The sequence below is a fragment of the Mesitornis unicolor genome, unplaced genomic scaffold, assembly GCF_000695765.1.
Source record: "Mesitornis unicolor isolate BGI_N332 unplaced genomic scaffold, ASM69576v1 scaffold7656, whole genome shotgun sequence".
Taxonomy (NCBI): domain Eukaryota; kingdom Metazoa; phylum Chordata; class Aves; order Mesitornithiformes; family Mesitornithidae; genus Mesitornis; species Mesitornis unicolor.
This window is the reverse complement of record NW_010188814.1, coordinates 35,524-54,195: the sequence shown is the minus strand read 5'-3', so window position 1 is coordinate 54,195 and position 18,672 is coordinate 35,524. Positions and strand designations below refer to the sequence as shown.

At 44.6% G+C, this 18,672-nt stretch overlaps 1 protein-coding gene across 1 annotated transcript; it reads right to left on the bottom strand.

Annotated features, from left to right (window-relative positions):
* Positions 1-6,360: 6,360 nt before the first annotated feature.
* WFDC1 (WAP four-disulfide core domain 1) lies at positions 6,361-18,351 on the bottom strand. Its single transcript, XM_010185844.1, has 7 exons — positions 17,946-18,351; positions 11,550-11,745; positions 10,862-10,945; positions 9,011-9,151; positions 7,883-7,924; positions 7,328-7,402; positions 6,361-6,563 (listed from the first exon to the last, which is right to left on the bottom strand). Exons 1-6 carry the CDS (start codon positions 18,090-18,092, stop codon positions 7,344-7,346), a joined length of 669 nt encoding a protein of 222 aa, XP_010184146.1. The 5' UTR covers positions 18,093-18,351; the 3' UTR covers positions 6,361-6,563; positions 7,328-7,343.
* Positions 18,352-18,672: the final 321 nt, after the last annotated feature.

The following is an 18,672-nucleotide window of genomic DNA, read 5'->3' as shown; positions in this document are numbered from 1 at the left end:
CTGCCTGGCAAGGAGGAACATTCCTCTTCTCATCTGAACCTCTTTGTAGCACTCATAGCCTTGGGATCACATTGAGTTGCTCTTTGTGTCTCTAAGAGAAAAGTGGTGAAAAATATCTTCCCTTTCTCTAGACAGGTAGGAAAAAAAGTTTCCTTGGCTTTGTTTTCTCATCCTGAAATCTCACCCACCATCCATGCAGCCAGCATAGGCAAGGGACCCGGTTCTCCTTCTGGGGCTCTGCTGTGGGCAAGGTGTACGCAGGCTGCGCGGTCCTGAGCACGGCTCTCGTTAGCCAAGCAGTGCTGACAAGGCGGCTAATTGAGCAACAGCCGCTCGCCGGTGGTTTCCTTATTTAACTTCCTCCTCTTGGCAAAAAAAGCTGCTGCTTGTGGAAACACATGTGGCTCAGTGCTGTGTACACAGCGCGGAGGAGAACAAAACCCAGAATCTATGCAGTGTGGCCACGGGCCAAGACGCCACATCCCGGGTGGCACCCGCTGCGCTCCGGCACTGCAGTCACCTTCCTCCTATCACAGCCTCTCCCACCAAAATACTGAGAGAAACAGGACATAGGAAAGGCAAAATATGAGTTGATGAGCGTAATAATGCACCGTAATAATTGGTGTGTTTTGGTTTGTTATCCAGCAGAACTGCAGCTCGGGAGAAGCAGTAATGTTGGGCTCGGGGCCTTGGCCCAGTCTGTCTTATGTTCATTCAGTCCTATAACGTGAAATTACATTTTAGCACCAATGAGGTCAAATAAATGCAGAAAGAAAATGTAGCTGTTGCTGACTAGTGGCCACGCACTCTGCAAAATCGCTGAATGGAGCGAAATTTCATTTCCTTGTTGCTTTTTACTTCTGCCTGTTAGGAAATATAATGGAAAATCAATGTATTTTTCTATCTCATGGCTCAGAAAATGCTGAACCAAGACTATAACATAAAGAAAACAACACTAATGCAAGTTGTATTTCTTCATTCTGGTGTAAGGCATATGATTTTCATACTACAAAATACATAACACAGAGCGAGTATAGTATCTTTATAGTATTTCCTGTTTAAATGGGTCATAAAGCTCAGGGTCAGACTCCAGTTTTAAGTAGGTTATTTGGAAAAGCTTTGAGTTTTAAATGGAAAAATACGCGTTATGAAGATGCAAACAGCAAAGCAGCTGTGACCTGAGATTACAGGAGCCCAAAAGGTTGCTGCCACGGGGCCAAGGTGCTGCTTCCGCGTCAAAACTCTGAGCTCCTTCTGCTTCCCTCGCCACAACCAGGGCCTGTCCCACTTTTGTTCCTCTTGTGCCACCTTGAGGGAAAAAACTTCGGTGCACGAGTAGAATTTACTGAGTTCCCTGCTACCCAGAACTCCAAATACTCTGCTTTCAAGTTGGGTTTTTCCCAGGCCCCTGGGCAGCGCATCCTCTGCTCCTGGTTATAAAAGCAAAGAACAAAGTTTTGGGCCACAGTTCCTCTTCATCTTATCAATGCTATGGATAAAGGTTAGGTAAAATACTTGGTTCATTATTATCCTAGGTCTGTCCCCAGGTGTGTCACCAGAGAGGGTGAATTTAATTTAATTAAATTTTCAGTTTCTGCTTGCACAGCCTTCACTGTTGAACCTGGGAGACTCATCTGGAGGGGTGGCTCAGGTGGGGTGAAATGAGCCCCACCAGCCACATCTCCATCAGAAGGTCTTTCTCGTTTGGCACAGTTTCCCTGTGGTTCTTGCTAGTTTGTCTACATAGAAAGGAGAAAATAATGGGAAGAAATAGGACTTACCTCTGTGGACTCACCAGCGAAAGTGTATTTTTTATTTATCTTTAAAGGATGCTAAATGATGCTGTAAATCCTTTTGCCATAGACAGACAAACGATGCGCACCTGACACCTCCTCTGGAGAAAAATCCAGCCTGTGTAGACAGTGGGAGGTGGGAGAAGTAAACAGCCCCTCCAAGAACAAATCCCTGCTGTGGAGTGGGCAAAGAGAAACTGTAGATACTTCTGTAGATTGTCGCAACCTTGGAGGCTCATGCAACTACACAACAGCCGAAGGTAACCAGAACACTTCTGCACCATAAAGCTCTGAACTAGGCATATCAAAATTACAGCTTTTTTTTGGTCTTATTCTCCCATTTACACCTTCTACAGATGGCTGACCTAGAGGTGCACGCCATAGTTTTAATGCAAACCCCTGACTTTTGGAGAACTATTTTAATGTTTGCCCTTCCATTGATTCCAGCTGTTAGGTTCACAGATAGCACTTTGGTGTCATCTGCAGATGGTGCCTTAGGTCACACAATGGTTTTTTCCACAAAGACCATTAGCCAGCTACATCAACAGAAACAGTATTTGCTTGCATTAACACGGAAACACGGTGAAATCAAAACATCATTTTGTGGTACTCATCAAACAGATCCTTCTTTTGAAAGCCAAGGTGCTTAGTCCACCTCACACTTCATGGCAGAAGGCACAGACACCCCATAATCTCCCCATCCAAATAGGCCAGATCACAGAATCACAGAATCACAGAATCACAGAATCACAAAATCGCTTGGTTGGAAAAGCCCTCTGAGATCATCACGTCCAACCGTTCCTGTTTACTAAACCATATCCTTAAGTACCTCGTCTACCCGCTCTTTAAACACATCCAGGGATGGTGACTCCACCACCTCCCTGGGCAGCCTGTTCCAGCTTCTGACGACCCTCTCAGGAAAGAACTTCCTCCTTATCTCTGACCTGAACCTCCCTTGGCACAGCTTGGTGCCGTTTCCCCTTGTTCTATCCCCCATTACCTGGGAGAAGAGCCCAGCACCCACCTCTCCACAAGCTCCCTTGAGGCAGTTGTAGGTGGTGATGAGGTCTCCCCTCAGCCTTCTCTTCTCCAGGCTAAACAAGCCCAGTTCCCTCAGCCGCTCCTCATCAGGATTGTTCTCCAGACCCCTCACCATCCTTGTGGCTCTTCTCTGAACAGCCATTGACCATTGCCACGAGAAGTTCTAGTGATCCCATCCCTGCCAGATGAAGCACTGCCCTGACACCTAGTGCTAGCTGGTGTCCTCTCAAAAACCACAGAACAGCTTTCCAAAGCCATGAAACGCTCTGCTCTTCCCTTCTGGGTCAAATTACAGGCAGTTTCTCTCTCTGTGTCTCCTCTGGTACAGTTTCAGGGCAGAGGGGAAGCAATGCAGGAGGCCTCCTGCCTACTCCAGCTGAGCAGGTAGAGCCAGACTGGTGTGGGTGGAGCTGGTGGGACGGTGCAGTCTTGCCTGCTCCTGGAAATGCAGTGCTCAGCAGCCCAACCTCTCGGTGCAGGGCTCTTCAGCTCTGGTATCCTGCAGTGGGCACCAGCCCAACAGTGGCCTCTGACTTGGTTTGCTTTTCCACCCTTCGAGCAAGCCTTGGCCTCCTGCAAAGCTGTTTGAGCAGCTCCTTGTGCAGTGCAAACCATCTGAGCTGGCAGCTGAAACCCATCCGGCAGTGAACAACAGCTCCGGATCAACACTGAAAATGCCAGGTCAAATAAAAGGGTCACCTTCTGCTTGGGTGATCATCTTTACCGTACTGTCCTTCAGCTCTTCGTTAGGCAGTAGAAATGAAGGCATCAAGAACTGAGTGAGCTTCTGACCCACAAAGGTGGCCCCTCTGAAAAGGGACACTGGTGGCAGATGTGTTTTGAGGGTCTGTCATCTGTCTTCCAGTGGACAAAATGACTTTTACCTCCCTGTGCCTGTGTCTTCTGAGCACTCCTAACAACTAAAATTTAAAAAAAACCTTGTCCTTTTTTTTCGTAATTCAGAGCCAAGCGTATATCAAGAACACACAACTGAAACTAGGCAGAGTTGAAAAATATTCTGGTCACTTTTTATTGAGCACCAAAGTGGCAGAACCTGTACAGGTCAAAGCACCGAGGGCACAAACCAGGAAGGCGCTGCCCGGGGCTGCTGCAAATCCTTGGCTGCTGCAAGGCAGAGCAGCTCCACGGGCAGCGCTCGAGGATCTGGAAGGCCGTGAGCATTGGTGGCACACAGTGATACACGTAAAGTTTATTATAGCACCAAACATGCTTTAAAGTGTACATGGGAACGTGAAAAACAACCTACATCGGTGATTTCCCACTGTGCTTCACAAGGCCGTTGTCAAGCCATTTGTCTTTGGAGAGGAGAGAAGCAGAGGACGACTTATTTGGTTTGTGTGTTGTTTTCAGCACCTGAGGGATGCCAGTGTTCAAAACACAGCATTTAAACAAGACTCTTCTGTGGCTTTTGTTTGCAAGTTTAACAATTAATAATTTGAAAAAAAAAAACCCCCGAGAATTACAGCACCACGAGGAAGGGTGATGTCTTCGATAACACCCAGTAAACAGAAATTCATCAACAAATTATGAATTTGTCCGTTTTCTTCTTTAAAAAAAACCTTTTCGCAAGTAGAAAATATCTTTACCATCCCATCCAGCGAGGTGGTGAGGTACGTGCTTTTGCAGCTAACAAAAAAGCAGCCGACTGAAGTGAATGTGTTCACTTGAATTGAGTACATTTCTGGTTGCTTTGCAAGATTTGGTTGAGATCTGAAGTTTTAGTCTTGCAAATTTGTCAATGCTCAACACAAGTCTTTCGGTTAGACTCTCACAGTGTTTTAGGCGCTGCATGTTTTATTTTAAAATAGAACAATTTGGCATTTGCGCTTTGGGGCTTAGCAGCCACCACTGAAGGGCTCTGCTCATTTAATCAGAATGTGATTTTTCTGCAAAAAGTAATACTGAAAAAAAAATCAATCCTCCCACTGAGGAGAGCCCAGGAGCAAGGCTGCATTAGGATTTTCGTTATGAGTTGTGTTGCTTTAAGTTGTCAAGTAACATCAGTGGCAAAGCGGTAAGTGGCCTAAACTGAGATTGGAACTATAAAATAGGGATGGACTCCTGTCTCTCAGCAGGAGTTAAGATATCGTTGTATGAAGTTTTATAGGATAAAATTCTAGAAATAGATCTGTCCTAATATGGTGTTGCGTTTAATACCTGCAATTTGGAACAAAGGCACAAAGAAGTGAACGGAGTTCAACAAATGAAGCTGTCTGGGAAAATGTGGAGCCCTTCATCTGTTCCTTTGCTCTGCAGAGCATCGAGGAGTGCGCGTGTTCCTGACAGGAAACAGAAGAGCAGTTTGGCATCTTTCATCTCTCCAGCTGCAAATGTCATATGCAAAGTATCAAGTGTTTTATAGGCATCTTAGCTTTGGCTTGAAACATTCGGCGAGTGGCAAAAAATCCCATGGTTTGTGGGTGGAAGCAGGCACTTGTATTTGTGAATTGAGTATTGATGTACATCACTACTCTGCGTATTAAAACGCTGATTTAATGCAGGCAAATGGGGCCATGTACTAAACCAGGGAGCAAATGTGGCCTCTTTTGCCTAGTACTTCTGGCAGATTTGTCAAAATTAAATGCAACTGTCCCTTTAGGATGGCCACAGAAAAGGAAAATACTCCTAGAAAATGTGCTTTCCATTTGATAATGTAAACAGCTAAAAGAAGCTGTAAGGCTCAAATACAAATAACTTGATCTAAAGTATTTATGGAAGTCTACATAATGGTACAGGACTTCTAAAGAGCAGTTGCCCATCTGCCAGGCAATCCATTTAATCACACAAATTTATCCTGCTTTCGCTTTTCTAATACGTGCAACAGATAATCCAGACTTTAACTCTCTTGCTGAGGTTTTGCAGGTACAAAAATGCAGATGTATATTAACTGTGCTGGCTAAAAACCATGACTTAAAAAGACTGGCACACATGTATCTGCTTAGATACTGTAGAAAGAAATCTGTTCTGTCATTAGCTCTCGATCTGCAGCTCACCAGCCTGAGAAGCTAAAGGAAAGTAGCTTTAAAAAAAACCAAAACATTTCTAAAACCTGTTTTGCTCCTAGCTCAGAGTTCCTCAAATTCTTAAGATTTCAGGTTTAGGCTTGTAGTCTGGGTGTCAAGCCTGGTGAACCCTAGGTATAAATAGGAAAAGAAACCTGCAGGTTTCTTCAAACATTAAGCTTGTGAAAAGGCTGATTTAAAGCAGCTGTTCGAGACAGACAGGCACTGGATTGGATCCAGAGAGCCCCTTTCAGTCCTACATTCTTGCCAATTTTAACGCAGCTCAGATATGACATTTACGTACAATTCTGACGTCACTTCAGTTTTACAATGCTGAGTTATGCTCATGGTCATGAAATCGGAATCAGTCACATAACAGGCACATAAAGGGCAGGTTTTGTTCCAGCAGCCTGATAATGGCCCTGTGGCTTATAGGATCCGCTCGGAGGTATTTACATTTCACCGGTAGAAGGGCAGCTGATAAACAGTGTGGTTTCTTTCAGGGGATCACATTTCTCCCCCTCCTGATAGGCTTAAAATCTGAAGTTGTCCTGTTCCTTGAATAGCAAAGTCCTTTTATCACGGATGGGCAGGGATCAGGGTAACGCTGGAGACGTGTTCACGGAGATTTGGGACCAGAGTTCTTCCAAAACAGAAAACTGTTGGGTAAAGCGTTCCTTGACAGTTACTTAACAGAGTGGTCCAGCTGAATGAAAATCAAACAAAAAAGAGGAATTAAAATATTTATCCATCCTGGGATGTTTGCACAGAACTTGTCCTTATGTAGCTGTGTAATCTTAACAGCCAGCCTGACGTCAGTACATACAACACACACTGAACGGCTTTGTTTTCATAACTGCTGGTTAAGCTCAAGTTAGGCTTAAAGCGAAGCTGAAAGTGTTGAGAAAACCATCTTGGGACAGAACCTTTGGTATAAGAAGTGTTTTCACTCTTGCCAAATCCAAAGCCTGATAAAAGGACTGAAGCTTTTTCAGTTGGCGTCACTCTGGCCAGATACGTGTAGGTATCACTACACTGTTCAAAGCAACTGTTCACTCACATAAAGTTATCCCCCAAAATCACTCATGTGCCTAAGTATTTGCAAGACTGACTCTTACTGCAATCAGTCCAGAATAAAGAGCTTTTCCGTTTGTATTGCAGGAGCAGCTATACCTGCATTAGAAGAAGCCCCTAAACAGAAAGTTTAACGTCTCAAGGCACACAAAGTTTTGCAGCATTTACTTTTCATCCTGAAAACCACTTCTCCATGAACAGTTTGCAAAGCTCAATCCCCAATGCCACAGGTTCTCAGGATACCTTTTATACCTGTACATAGTTTTAAGGTGCTGTCCTTATACCGGTGTTTTGATAAGAGGTAATTTCACCCTCAAATGAGAATTTCTTTAACTAATTGCATACTAAGCACCAACTATTTTCACCCAGCTTTCCCTTTATTCACAGGGCACTTACCCAGGCACGCCTTCCTTTAGCCTAAATGCTTCTGCTGGTTTTTCACGTAGCCGACCACATTGTTGGAATTGCTCCCTGTAAAACAAATAACAGCAAAGTTAGATTTTAAGTTAGTGTGTGGCAAATGTTTTCTCCAGATTCTCTAAGCAGTACAGTTGTACTGGTCTTATTATTCAGCAGCTCTCTTGGAGAGCTGTGATATCCTTTCATAATTTTATCAGCTAAACTGGTCAAATATGGCTGTTCATAAAATCTTATCAAACCAAAGATGTTGTCTAGTTCTATCTGAATATCAGTCCCAATCTGATCTGACTGTTGCCCTCTAGATCCTAGAAACCTCTAGAAACCAGGAGCCTTGAAGCCATGAGAAAAGAGAGCTCACAGCCAGGGCATTGCAGATCTTAAAATAAAGTCTAACCAAGGCATGGAGGTTTGAGGCTGAAGAATCTCTTTTTGCTACGTACAAACCTTCATTTCATAAGCAGCAAATTCCTTTTAAGCAATGCAATAGCTATAAAGCTAAATAATAGCAAACACTTCATACCAGCAGCTTACCAAAATATTCCTTGTAATACTTATGCCTCAGGTTGCGTCCATCTGAAAAAGAAGATACGTAACGAGAACATATCCGGTCAGCCTTTATCCTTTGTGCTAAACTCCAGCCTTCTGTGTACAGCACAGAGAAATTATAGATATGGAAATAATAACCTTAAAAAGAGGAAAACATAAGATCGCTATAGCTGAAGTAGCATAGGCTGCTATAAACCTCTTATAGAGCTGTTTAGATTACTGAACTGTGTGGATACATCTCACCTTCCCTGAGAGTGGTTAACTGCTAGCCACTAGCCTGTTATGTTCTTTTCAATAGATACGAGTCAGGAAATCCCAGACTTCCTCAAATAAAAGAAAATTTGGGTAAAATTTCAGACCATCTATCAGTGTTCTACATCATTCGAGTTCCAGTCAGGTTTTCCTGTTTAGCATTTATATAATTATTTAAGCTCTTAGAAGTGCCTTGTGTTTGAGAGCCACACAGCTACACATTACATTAGTTACTGCAGATATTATTAAAGAAAAAGTCATAAAATAGTGAAAGAGATGATCAAAAAGCTCTGGAAAAAACTTCAGTCTTTTATGGAAGCAGTTCAGAGCTCTGGTTTGATGCTTCCCCTGGCTTTTACAGTGATCAAATGACAAAAGTGATGTCTCATGTCTTTACACTGAGATGATTTGTAGCCCGGTGCAAACATACATATCTCACTATTCAATGGAGTTACACATACCTAGACATGCTATGAGCTTTCCTGGAAAACAGCTTGGCCTATACAAGTTCCTTTACTGGGCAAATGTGTCAGCAGAATAAAGGGAATGATGTTTTGGATGCAGAAATCAAAGTCGGAAGTCAAAACTGGAATTTGAAACTCATATTTCTTAGTTAAGCATGTATCAATAAATAAATGTTTCTAGCTTTTCTGCTGTGTCATAATGGCACATGCAAGTTACTACAGAGACTGCTGCGGAGTGGGGACTGTCTCCCAGTCAGCTGTCACACACTGCCATGGAGCCTTGGGCTGCCCAGAAAACCCATGAGAGCAGATGTACCACCAGATCTCCTTCAAATCATCCCTTCCCGGTGTTTGCATGAGAGAACAAGAAAGGAAGGGAGATTTCCAGTCAACTGACCTGGATTTCCACGGAGCTTGATGCACTGGCCCCTGTTAGGGATTCCTTCAGCCATGTTACCTGGGTCAATGATATGGCATTCATAACCTGTGGGGCAATGAAGGGGTTCATCTCCATCCTCAGTGGTACTGCAGGCCTCAGCTGCAAAAGAAGCCTGCAGGTCATAAATTACGGCTATAACATCCACAGGTAACCAAAATATGACTACATGGCCACGTTCTTCTGTATCTCCTCCCAGGCAGGATCTTAGACTACTTCCCGTGCAAGGGTACCAAGGAGCTAACACCTCCAAAGAAGCCCAGCAGAGCAGGCAATCCAGTTCACACCTTACATAAATTTGACGTGTCTAGCCTGATACAGGGAGTGCAGGTCAGCCCAATTACCTGTAATGACAGCCTCCCCACAGCCTGTTGTGCAGGGTCTGTGTGAGGGTTGGAGAGTGGTATAGACAGAGCACCACTGCCCACCATGCTCTCACTCATAGGTGGTCCCTCAACGTGGCTATTCTCCCCCAAGCAGCCACAGATCTGTTCCAGCCCGTGTTTTGGGCTTGGTGAGGAATGAGGGAAACGTGACCAGGAAGCTGGCAGTTTTGCTGCTTTGTTCTTTGCTCCACACCCATTAACTTACTGATGAATCTGAGCCTCGGAGGTGACTCACTGTGGAGTAAGGCAGTAACAGCCCCTCTCATGAATGGAGGCTTTAACCACCTTGACCCAGGCTATCCAGCAAGCACAGAAGGTAGAGCAGGACACACGGGCAGCGTTTGTGTCCATTAAATGTACAGACTATGCAGGGACACTCCACTCTTTCATTTGCCAGGATTTTCATTTCAAGGACCTCTGCTGTAACTCTCATGTCATGACTGATGGTTCTTACTTCACTAATTACTCCTTCAAGCTGAGACGAAGGTGTTAAGATAAGAACAAATAACATAAGCGTGACAAGGATGGATAAGGAGGAAGCTATTTTATCTTATTTCTAGCAGTGCGACTCCAATGAGCTGGAGGCAGAATTTTCTCTTGAAGAACTAGGATTTTCCATAATAGATGAGAGTCAAGGTTGGACAAGTCTGATACCATCTGTGTACAACCAAAGAGGGTAATTCATCAGTACTACCTGTGTCTGACTAAAGTTGATCAAAAGCTGGAGTAGCCTTTCCATGAAGAAGTTAAGACCTTCAGGCATACATACATCTGGGAATGTTTCGTAGAAGAAAAGCCTCTTCCCACCTCCCCACTCCCTCTTTGTTTCAATTTGAGGTATTGGGAATAAAAAAAATAAAAGACTTTTCCCTGTGAAAGGAACCTGAGGAGCCAAATCTCATTAGCAGTCCCCAAGTCTGGATGCTCCCAGCTCCACACCAGCTTAACACAACTCTGCAGCAGTTTGCCAGGGTTCTTGTTCAAAGCAGCTTCCAGACCCAAGAGCCACAGCCCCAGCCCAAGGCATCTGTGCAATGAGGCCACTCTGGATTAAAAGATCTCCTAACCCAAGTCCGCCCACAGTCCATCAGGAAGCTGGCAGAAAATATGTGCATGCTGACAAAGCCTTTTTCTAAAAAAAAAAAAGATCTATTTTCTACTTATTTCAAGAGTGGATACAAATCCAGGTCCCTGCAGTATTTCTAATGCTCTGCTGGATAAGTCATATCCATAAAAAGCAACTGATTTACTGCACCAGGAACTAGCCCCCAGCACCACACAGTAATATTCCTATGGAAACTCCAAACAAATACCAGCAGCCCCTGCATCCCAATATCCCTGGCAAGCCCTATGTACAATGAACACAGTACTTGGTGTCTTTGTATAATTACAGCTATCACAGAGAAGACAGTGAAATGTACTGTACCTTGTAAGACTTCCTCTGGGCCATCCAAAAGCCACCCATTTCCCCCCAGCCAGCGGGGTTTGGGCTGAACCAACCAGTCTAAAACTGTGAAAGACAGAAACAAGAAACCACAGAGTCAAGGTGGAGTAGCCATAGAGCACGTGGTCATGGAAAAGGGACAGATTTCCTCTAACAGCCTGTGACAAGGCTGTTAAATCTTAAATCTTTCTCCTGAAGGATGGATTTGAGTTTTCAGCAAGATACTCATATCCATGCCTTTGTTGTCCCAACAGAAGAGAGCCATGGATGTTATCCGTGGCCACAAGAACCTGGTGTCATACAGGTCAAAGGAACTGTTGCTTCCCATCCTCCATTCCCATGGCATGCACCAGATGAGAAGGCTGCTTCACTTTTGTGAGCACTAATTCGGATTAGGATGACTTCTTTTCCTGAATATCTAATCCCAGGAAAAGAACTGACTGCAAGTGATTCCTTCCATTTGCGCTGGTGGAAATTTTGCAACAGCAGTTTGTCTCAGATGAATTTTTGATCCAGCAATCATCCCAGATACCAGAAGTGTGGAACTGAAGATTTACCCTCAACTCACACTCAAACCACGCCTCCCATTTGAGACCCAATGCGCATGGGGAGGACAACCATCATTTCTGCGTGCTTCTCCCCACCAGTTTGGTCACTGGGCCCGCTCTACCTGGCGGTGGCTGTACAGACTCCAGGCAGGCGTAGATGCAGCCGTTGTAGCAGCAGCGCTTGTGCCTTTCACACTCTGAATCCGACCGGCAGCTGGGCACCTCGCAGGCTCGGTCAGGCAAAGTCTGGGGCGGCGGTGGACAGCGGTCGTTCTTCTGGTAGTGGGAACTGTGAGAATGAAGAGGGTACTCATAATCCTTGCAAAGAAAAGAGAAGGAAACAAAAGTTTGGCATAAGGTGAATACCAAACATCCCATCAGCTGAAACAGAAGAGGGATTTTTCTAAGTGGTTTTTGGGTATTCATTAGAGAAGAGAATGAATTGTTCAGCTCCCCCAGCCCTGTCTTCAGCACACTGAAAAGAGTTCTGTTATCACCTTAGCACACTGCTTTGGAAACACCAAACCACCAAATTATTGTGTGGAACTGATTTTATAATTACATTTATTATAATGACAATGTGGTGGTAAAAAAAAATAATAATCCTTTAAAGTCTTTTATACTTGTCTGTGAAAAAAAGAGAAAGACTCCAGGCATCCTCATGACAAGCACGCCAAAACACTTTGATGGTAAAGCAGTGGAAATTATGACACTGAATTCTTTTGAGGTTATGTTCCCAAATGGGACCTGGAATTAATGTCCCAGGTAGCAGCTGCCTCCTCAATCGGCTCCTTCTACTTCTATCTACTATCTATCATCTTCTTCTGGACCAGGACTCACAGGGGAATCTTTCAAGCTTATCCATTGTGGCGTCCTGGATTGCTAAATTAGAGACTATTTCTAAAGCATGAGATGATCTGGGTGAGATCTGTGTGGGTGATGGCGGTTTAATCCCAAAGAAAATGAAGCTGTGTTTGACTAAAGCAGAAAGGAGCCCGGCTGCTCATTGCTCACCAAAAGGAGAAGGGAGATTTAAAGTGGATTAAGAGGCACAGGATTTTACCAGAAACGTTTATAAGAGGCAGCATTCAGATATTATTCACGTTGGTGGCATTTTAGCAAGAAGCCAACTCCCTCCAACAGAGAGGTGAATCGCCCAAGCCCACTCCTTTCTCACCTATAGATAAACTACTCATACCTGGGCTTGAGCTCAGCTCCCCAGAGCACCATAAAGTACTTAGAAATGGCAAAATTCAGTTCTCAGATTTATTATCACACATTAATAAGTTCTAACCAAATGAAAAGATGGATTCTGGATTTGTACTTTTAAAAGAGATCAACATCTAGCCAGAGGTATGAAGTGAGCACTGCCATTACTCACTAGCAGGCTATTGAGTTTAAATGCCCTATATATACTTGGCCCCAATCACTGCTGTGTTACAAAATCAGTGATGAACAACGGGGCTTACTATTCCCAGAAACAACATGGTGCAACTCTCCCCGAGGAGGCCTCTAGGAAATTTCATCCTCATTGCTGAAACCTCCCAATGGTTTCTGTGGAGTGCGTGTGCCTTTGCAAAACAGCATGTCCCCACATGTACCGTCCAAAAACACATCCTAGGAGAGGCCCCAGGAGATCACTGCCCTGGGGATCGACTGCTGGCCCACACGGCCTCTGAGCAGCAGGCATTTATCTGTACCGGTGAGAACGATATCATCTTCCCTCTCTTGGGATAATTTGAAATGTAGAAGATGAAGGCAGTCCCAAGGAACACCAAAAGAACATTGTGGTTCTGATGTGAGATGTTTTACTTCCATATTGTACGTAGCAAAGAATCGCATGGAGGAGGTGGTGGTTTCTCCACCAAAGCTGATCTCCGTTCTTTGAGCCATAGCCAGGGGGAAACAGAGAGCAGCGAAGTTTCTCTGCTGCCTGGTTGAACAGCGACTGGGTCAGTGTAGGAGTGTAGAGAAAAGCCAGGATGATGAAAAGTTTTAATTTACAAAGTGTATGTTAAGGAAAATCCATATCCTGGTTATATCCGTAACTGGTTAAATAATGTGTGTCTATGTGTGAGAGACAGACACTTCCTAATATTTCCACAAATGACAGCCTGCTCTCAGGATCAGTCCGCCCTGTTCCCAGTATCAAGAATCAATTTTCTTTTGCTTTTTCCTTAGTTGTTTCCACTCAGTGAACAAGAAATTGCTCAAAAACTATTCCATGAGATTGTCTGAAGAATAATATAGGTTTGAAAAACGCTGTTTCCTAATTTTAACGATGCTTTCAATGTTAAAGTGTAAAAGAAGGCAAAAGCTATCACATCATTCCATTCCTCAAAAGCCTAAACACTCCAGGTTTGAGATAATGCACTTTAGAATTGCAGATATTGCAAATTCAATTTTTTTTTTTGCTGTTGTTGGATTTTAAATAGAGCAAATGCTTGGACCAAGTATGATTTTGCAAATTAAGGGAGCATTCAGCAGTAAATCTATGCAGTTCCAAGCATTTAACAGGTATCCTTGTTGAGGGAGCCTTCATCCTGGAAGGTCACAGTTTACTGTTCTATTATCTGCAACGTCAGCTGCAGACTGAAACGTGACCAAAATAACACTGGCAAATAATGGATACATGAAAAAAAAAACCCAAACCAAACAACTGCTGCAGTTGCTTCACAGATGATTGAGAAACCAAGAAGCCAAAACTGCAATGAACTGCTGGCGCAATGAATGAGCTTTCCGTTTGGGAACAATATAACATTTTTAGTCAAATTTCTTTGCACCTCATGACCTCCCTGCCCATTTTCTCTGTTCACCTATTGCTCTGAACCCCTTTCTTTCAACACCTCATGCTCAAAAAAGGAACTTTTTTGTGCATTTGATGTAATATAACCACCGCCACTGTTTTATGGATGCATAAACCACCCCAGTGGGAAAGAGGATTCTCTCATACCCAAAATAGCCTGGTTAAGGATGTCTCCAGGTAGGGGTTACAAGGTATTTTTAAAGGCTTTCCCAGGATTCACAGTTTGGCTCTGAGTATAGCTCGGATTTATTATTTTTACAGATTGTGACAACAGATGAGATTTCTTTCCTTAAGAATATTTTTCAGTGCAGGAGGCAAACTGCTGTTTCCCATGGAGACTCATTAAATCATTCTACTAACAATGTCTGCCTTAGAGGTATCCAGAAACCAAGAAAGGGAAAAAGTTCAGAGTTCAGCTGAGGAACCTGGAGGTCAGTGAAGAAGATGAGGAAAAAACTGAATGCAATACCTTGCTCTCAACCTGTATTTTCAATAATAACCGTGGGACGCAGCCTGCCTCCAAAACATCCCAGATCTCTTCTATTATTTGTGCCTGAAACTGGGCCCTGGGCTGGTGACAAAGCACAATTCTCTGCTAATTCATATTCTGTGTGGAGGTTTATTCCCAGCCTTCAGTCACCAGTTCTGCCCCTGGCAGGTATTTCTGAACGCTGGCCATAAACCACCTTTGCTATGAAACAACACACAGTCAGGAGGAATTTCGAGTCCTCCAGTATTTCCATCCAAGACCTGGAAAAACACAGATCAAAGTTGATCAGATTGAAAGAAGGTTAAATAATCTGAAGGACAAGACCCAAAACAATAGGAATAACATTCTCCTGCTATTTATTCTGGATCAGTGATTTTGGTTTCGGTGTCTGCAGTACTGGAAGATCATTGTGACGTTAGGGTGAGCTCAGAGGAGATGCACGAGAGCAATTAGAGGACTGGAAAGCAGGGAATGCAATGCAAAGGGGAGGCTGAGGGCTGCTCTGCTCATACGTCACTCTGAGGCATATACGGGACAGAAATCTCATGGGAGGTGTGCTAATCTGGTGGACGAAGAGGATATCTCAGTATCATTTATGACAGCTAGCTGGAGGGAAGCTAAATTGCTGGAAGAACATTACAGCAGTTTTGAGGAATTATTCATTTCTGGAAATCTTTAAAAGAAGGCAGGGTTGTTTTTTTTTTCAAAAATGTTTGATGCAGTTGACACTGGAGTAAAATCAAGATTGCCCCAGGTTTTCCCAACAGACAACTGGGTGTCCTGATAATGAACTGAAGCCCACTCCCAGGTAACTGCCTCCCTCTCCCCTTTGGGAACAGTCCACAGCGTGGAGGCTGCAGGATACCACCTGCAAATCACTGAACTCAACAAGCGTCCCTCGGGCTGTAAAACACTTGGATTTGTTAAAGCTGGAAGCCCAGCTCCTCCATCCCACTGTGACTGCCTGATTTTCTTTCTCACTGCATTCTCTCTCCTCTTTCTCCCATCTCCATTCCCACTTGACCTCTCTTTGCCAACCAACACCCTTCCTCAGAGTCCTTAGCAAAAAACTCCCGGCCAGGCCTCCCGCCAGCTCCTCATAACACCTGCTCGGTGTCCTGCAGCCAGCAGTTTGATGGATGCATTGCTCCTACGCTGGACTCAGAGGTTTTGGTCTCCCTACTCCTCACCACCTCTTTCCCCTACAGACCTTGCCCATGTCCTTCTGGGGTCCCACGGGGACATCTATGGCCCATCTCCTGTGAGGCTGCATGTTGCTGTGAGCACCTCCATCTGTTACCTCTACCCAAGTGCCTCACAAATCAGCAGTTCCACCCACAGCCTTGGATTTCCGAACTGTAGGGAACATAGAGCATTTGGTAGAAAAGAAAGCATCTCTCTGAGAAACAGGAAGGGCTGCCAAAACAGACTCTTGTTGGACCAGAGGATGGAGAGCGGACGCCTTCCTCCTTACAAGGCTTTGAGGAGAAGGAAAAAGAAAAGCATTTTGTGTTTTCCCTAGATAAGATGTTTCTGTCAATATGAGCAGTTCTAGCTGAGCTTGCCAGATCAGCAGCACCTGGATTCATGGCTGCCAGGAAAAACAGTGTACATTGAGAAAAGAGGATATGTCCTGAGGGGAGCAGGTTCTGTGTCTCTACAGAGCACATTATCTGAAGATCAACATGTAAATTCCTGTTCTACTCCTGTCCTGTCTCTCTGGGTCATTTACTCCATAGCTCCTATTGCATCTGAGCTTTACACTGAAGTATGACAGAAGAACACATTAATAAATACATTTTCCAGTGAGTGATTTTGTACGAAACACAGCTCTTCACGTCACCGTTTTCCAATTAAAGTGCAAACCAGATGATACCCTGTCCCGAGGGAGGCTACAACGAAGAAAATTTCTTGTTGTAAAATACTGGGGTGCCTTTCAAATATTAGCACAAAGTTTTCTGCAAAATTTCAAGGAGACAAGAGCAACATAGTTCAGTTCATTCAGCACAGGCAAAAGATGTGAGTCAGCAATCGCACAAACCAAACGTAGCTGTCCCCAGACGTCGCTCTAGATGTCATGGGCAAAAAAGCATCCATTTTAAGTTAAAAGATTTTATATGTGGCTGCAGAAAACAGGGAGAGGAAACCCTTTGTGACACCAAGGAGTTGTTTATGCACATGTAATGGCTGGAAGATGCAATCAGACCTGAGCATGAGAAAACCACCTAAGTGATTCAAGGGGCAGAAGCCTTGGGTCAGTGCTGGCTTCTAAGAGGACTTTAATGTAGTAAGTCAAAATTTCAAATTCCAATTTATTTTCTTTCTAAACAGCAGGTCCTGAAAGTCAAGCTATCAAATTATTCTCCTATATTTTTTTTAAATTTCCCCCATGGCCATCTCCAACCATCTTTTGTCCCAGACACACCAGAACAAGACCCTGCACCATCCTTTTCTCCACTCGCAGTAACTTGTTGCTGCTTCAGTTTGAATCCCAGTACCGCTCTAAGAACCACTGCAGATTTGGGAATGGTGGTTGTGCTCAGTACCCCACTGGTGAATAACCACAGGGCTCCTTATCCCCTCTGACACGCTGGGCAGGCACAGCAAGTGCTCCTGGGCACACAGGGGACCCTGGAGCCTCTGCAGCTCCAGCAGTTCCTGCCATTCCCTGGTTTGTTCTTACTTGTGATGCCTTGAGGATAAGGACGTTACTGTGACAGTGTGGATCTGGAGGTCTCTGTGCTCCAGGGATTTACAAAACACTAGGTGATGCCACCATTATCACCAGGAGTTAGTGACACTTACCCAAAGTTACCCCAGAAAGCACTGGAGGAACTGGGCAACCCTCCTCCCTGTTCTAAGCAAGCAATAACGTTATCTTCTTTTCATTAAATCTACCCTCAGACACAAGGTTTTTGCATTCCCCTTCTCCTCATTCACGCTTCCCTCGCTGCCCTGTGTAGTTTCTAGGAAAAGCAGAGACGGCTGTGGCACCAATGTCCTCTCACCGTCCCAAGCGAGCTTTACAAGTTTCCCAGTGCAGCAGCTAGGTGGCAAAAGTTTAGTACAGCCCGGGAGACCTAATGCAACCCTTTTATAAAGACACAGCCTGCGGATACAAACACTCCTTACACTAAAACGTTACACACGCATAAAGAAAACTGCCCTTTCACGGTGAGCACACCCAGCTCCCCCAAAACCACCCCACTGCAGTTTACTCACATCGTATTTCTCAGTCATCTTCAGATGCAGAGCACGCTTCCAGAGAGTCCTTGCACAGCCCAAATCTGGCAGCAAAACTAAGACGCACAAGGCTGCAGTGAAGATCTTTTTCCAGAAACGCATCTCTGACAGTGCCCTGGAATCCATTTTCCCACGGAGAGATCAAATAAGGAGCGCGGCTTTCGGGATCCAGACGATTCAGAGTCCTGGCAAGGAGGGAGGGCGACGGAGAGGGAGGGAGAGTGAGGGCTGATCGCTGCTGAGAGCCGCTTTTCGCTGCGCAGCTTCTGGGAAGGGAAAGGGGGGAGAAAAAACAGGAGTCCACAAGCAGAAGCCAGGAGCTGCTGTTGAACTTCTTTACTCCAAGTTAGATCAGGTTCTCGGCTCACACGTTCACACAAAGCACATGCTCTCCTTGAGTGATAGACGGGAAGATTACTTGGAAAGATTATTTTTAGACCTTTGTTCCCAACATCTGGCATCCTCTGAGAGCCCCATTCAAAGCCAAAGCGTGGGATCAGATGACAGCTGCCGCAGGGGGAAATAAAGGTCTTGGAGGGGTGGGCTCGGCAGCTTCTAGCAAACAGCTCACCCAAACTTCCCAACTTACTCAGCCCTCCCTTTGTGTGCTTCCCACTGTGCCCCGAGCTGCGTGTTTTGACAAAGTGATAACTTCAGATGAAGTTTGCTTGAAGGAAATGATTTAAAGACGTGATAAACGTGCAGG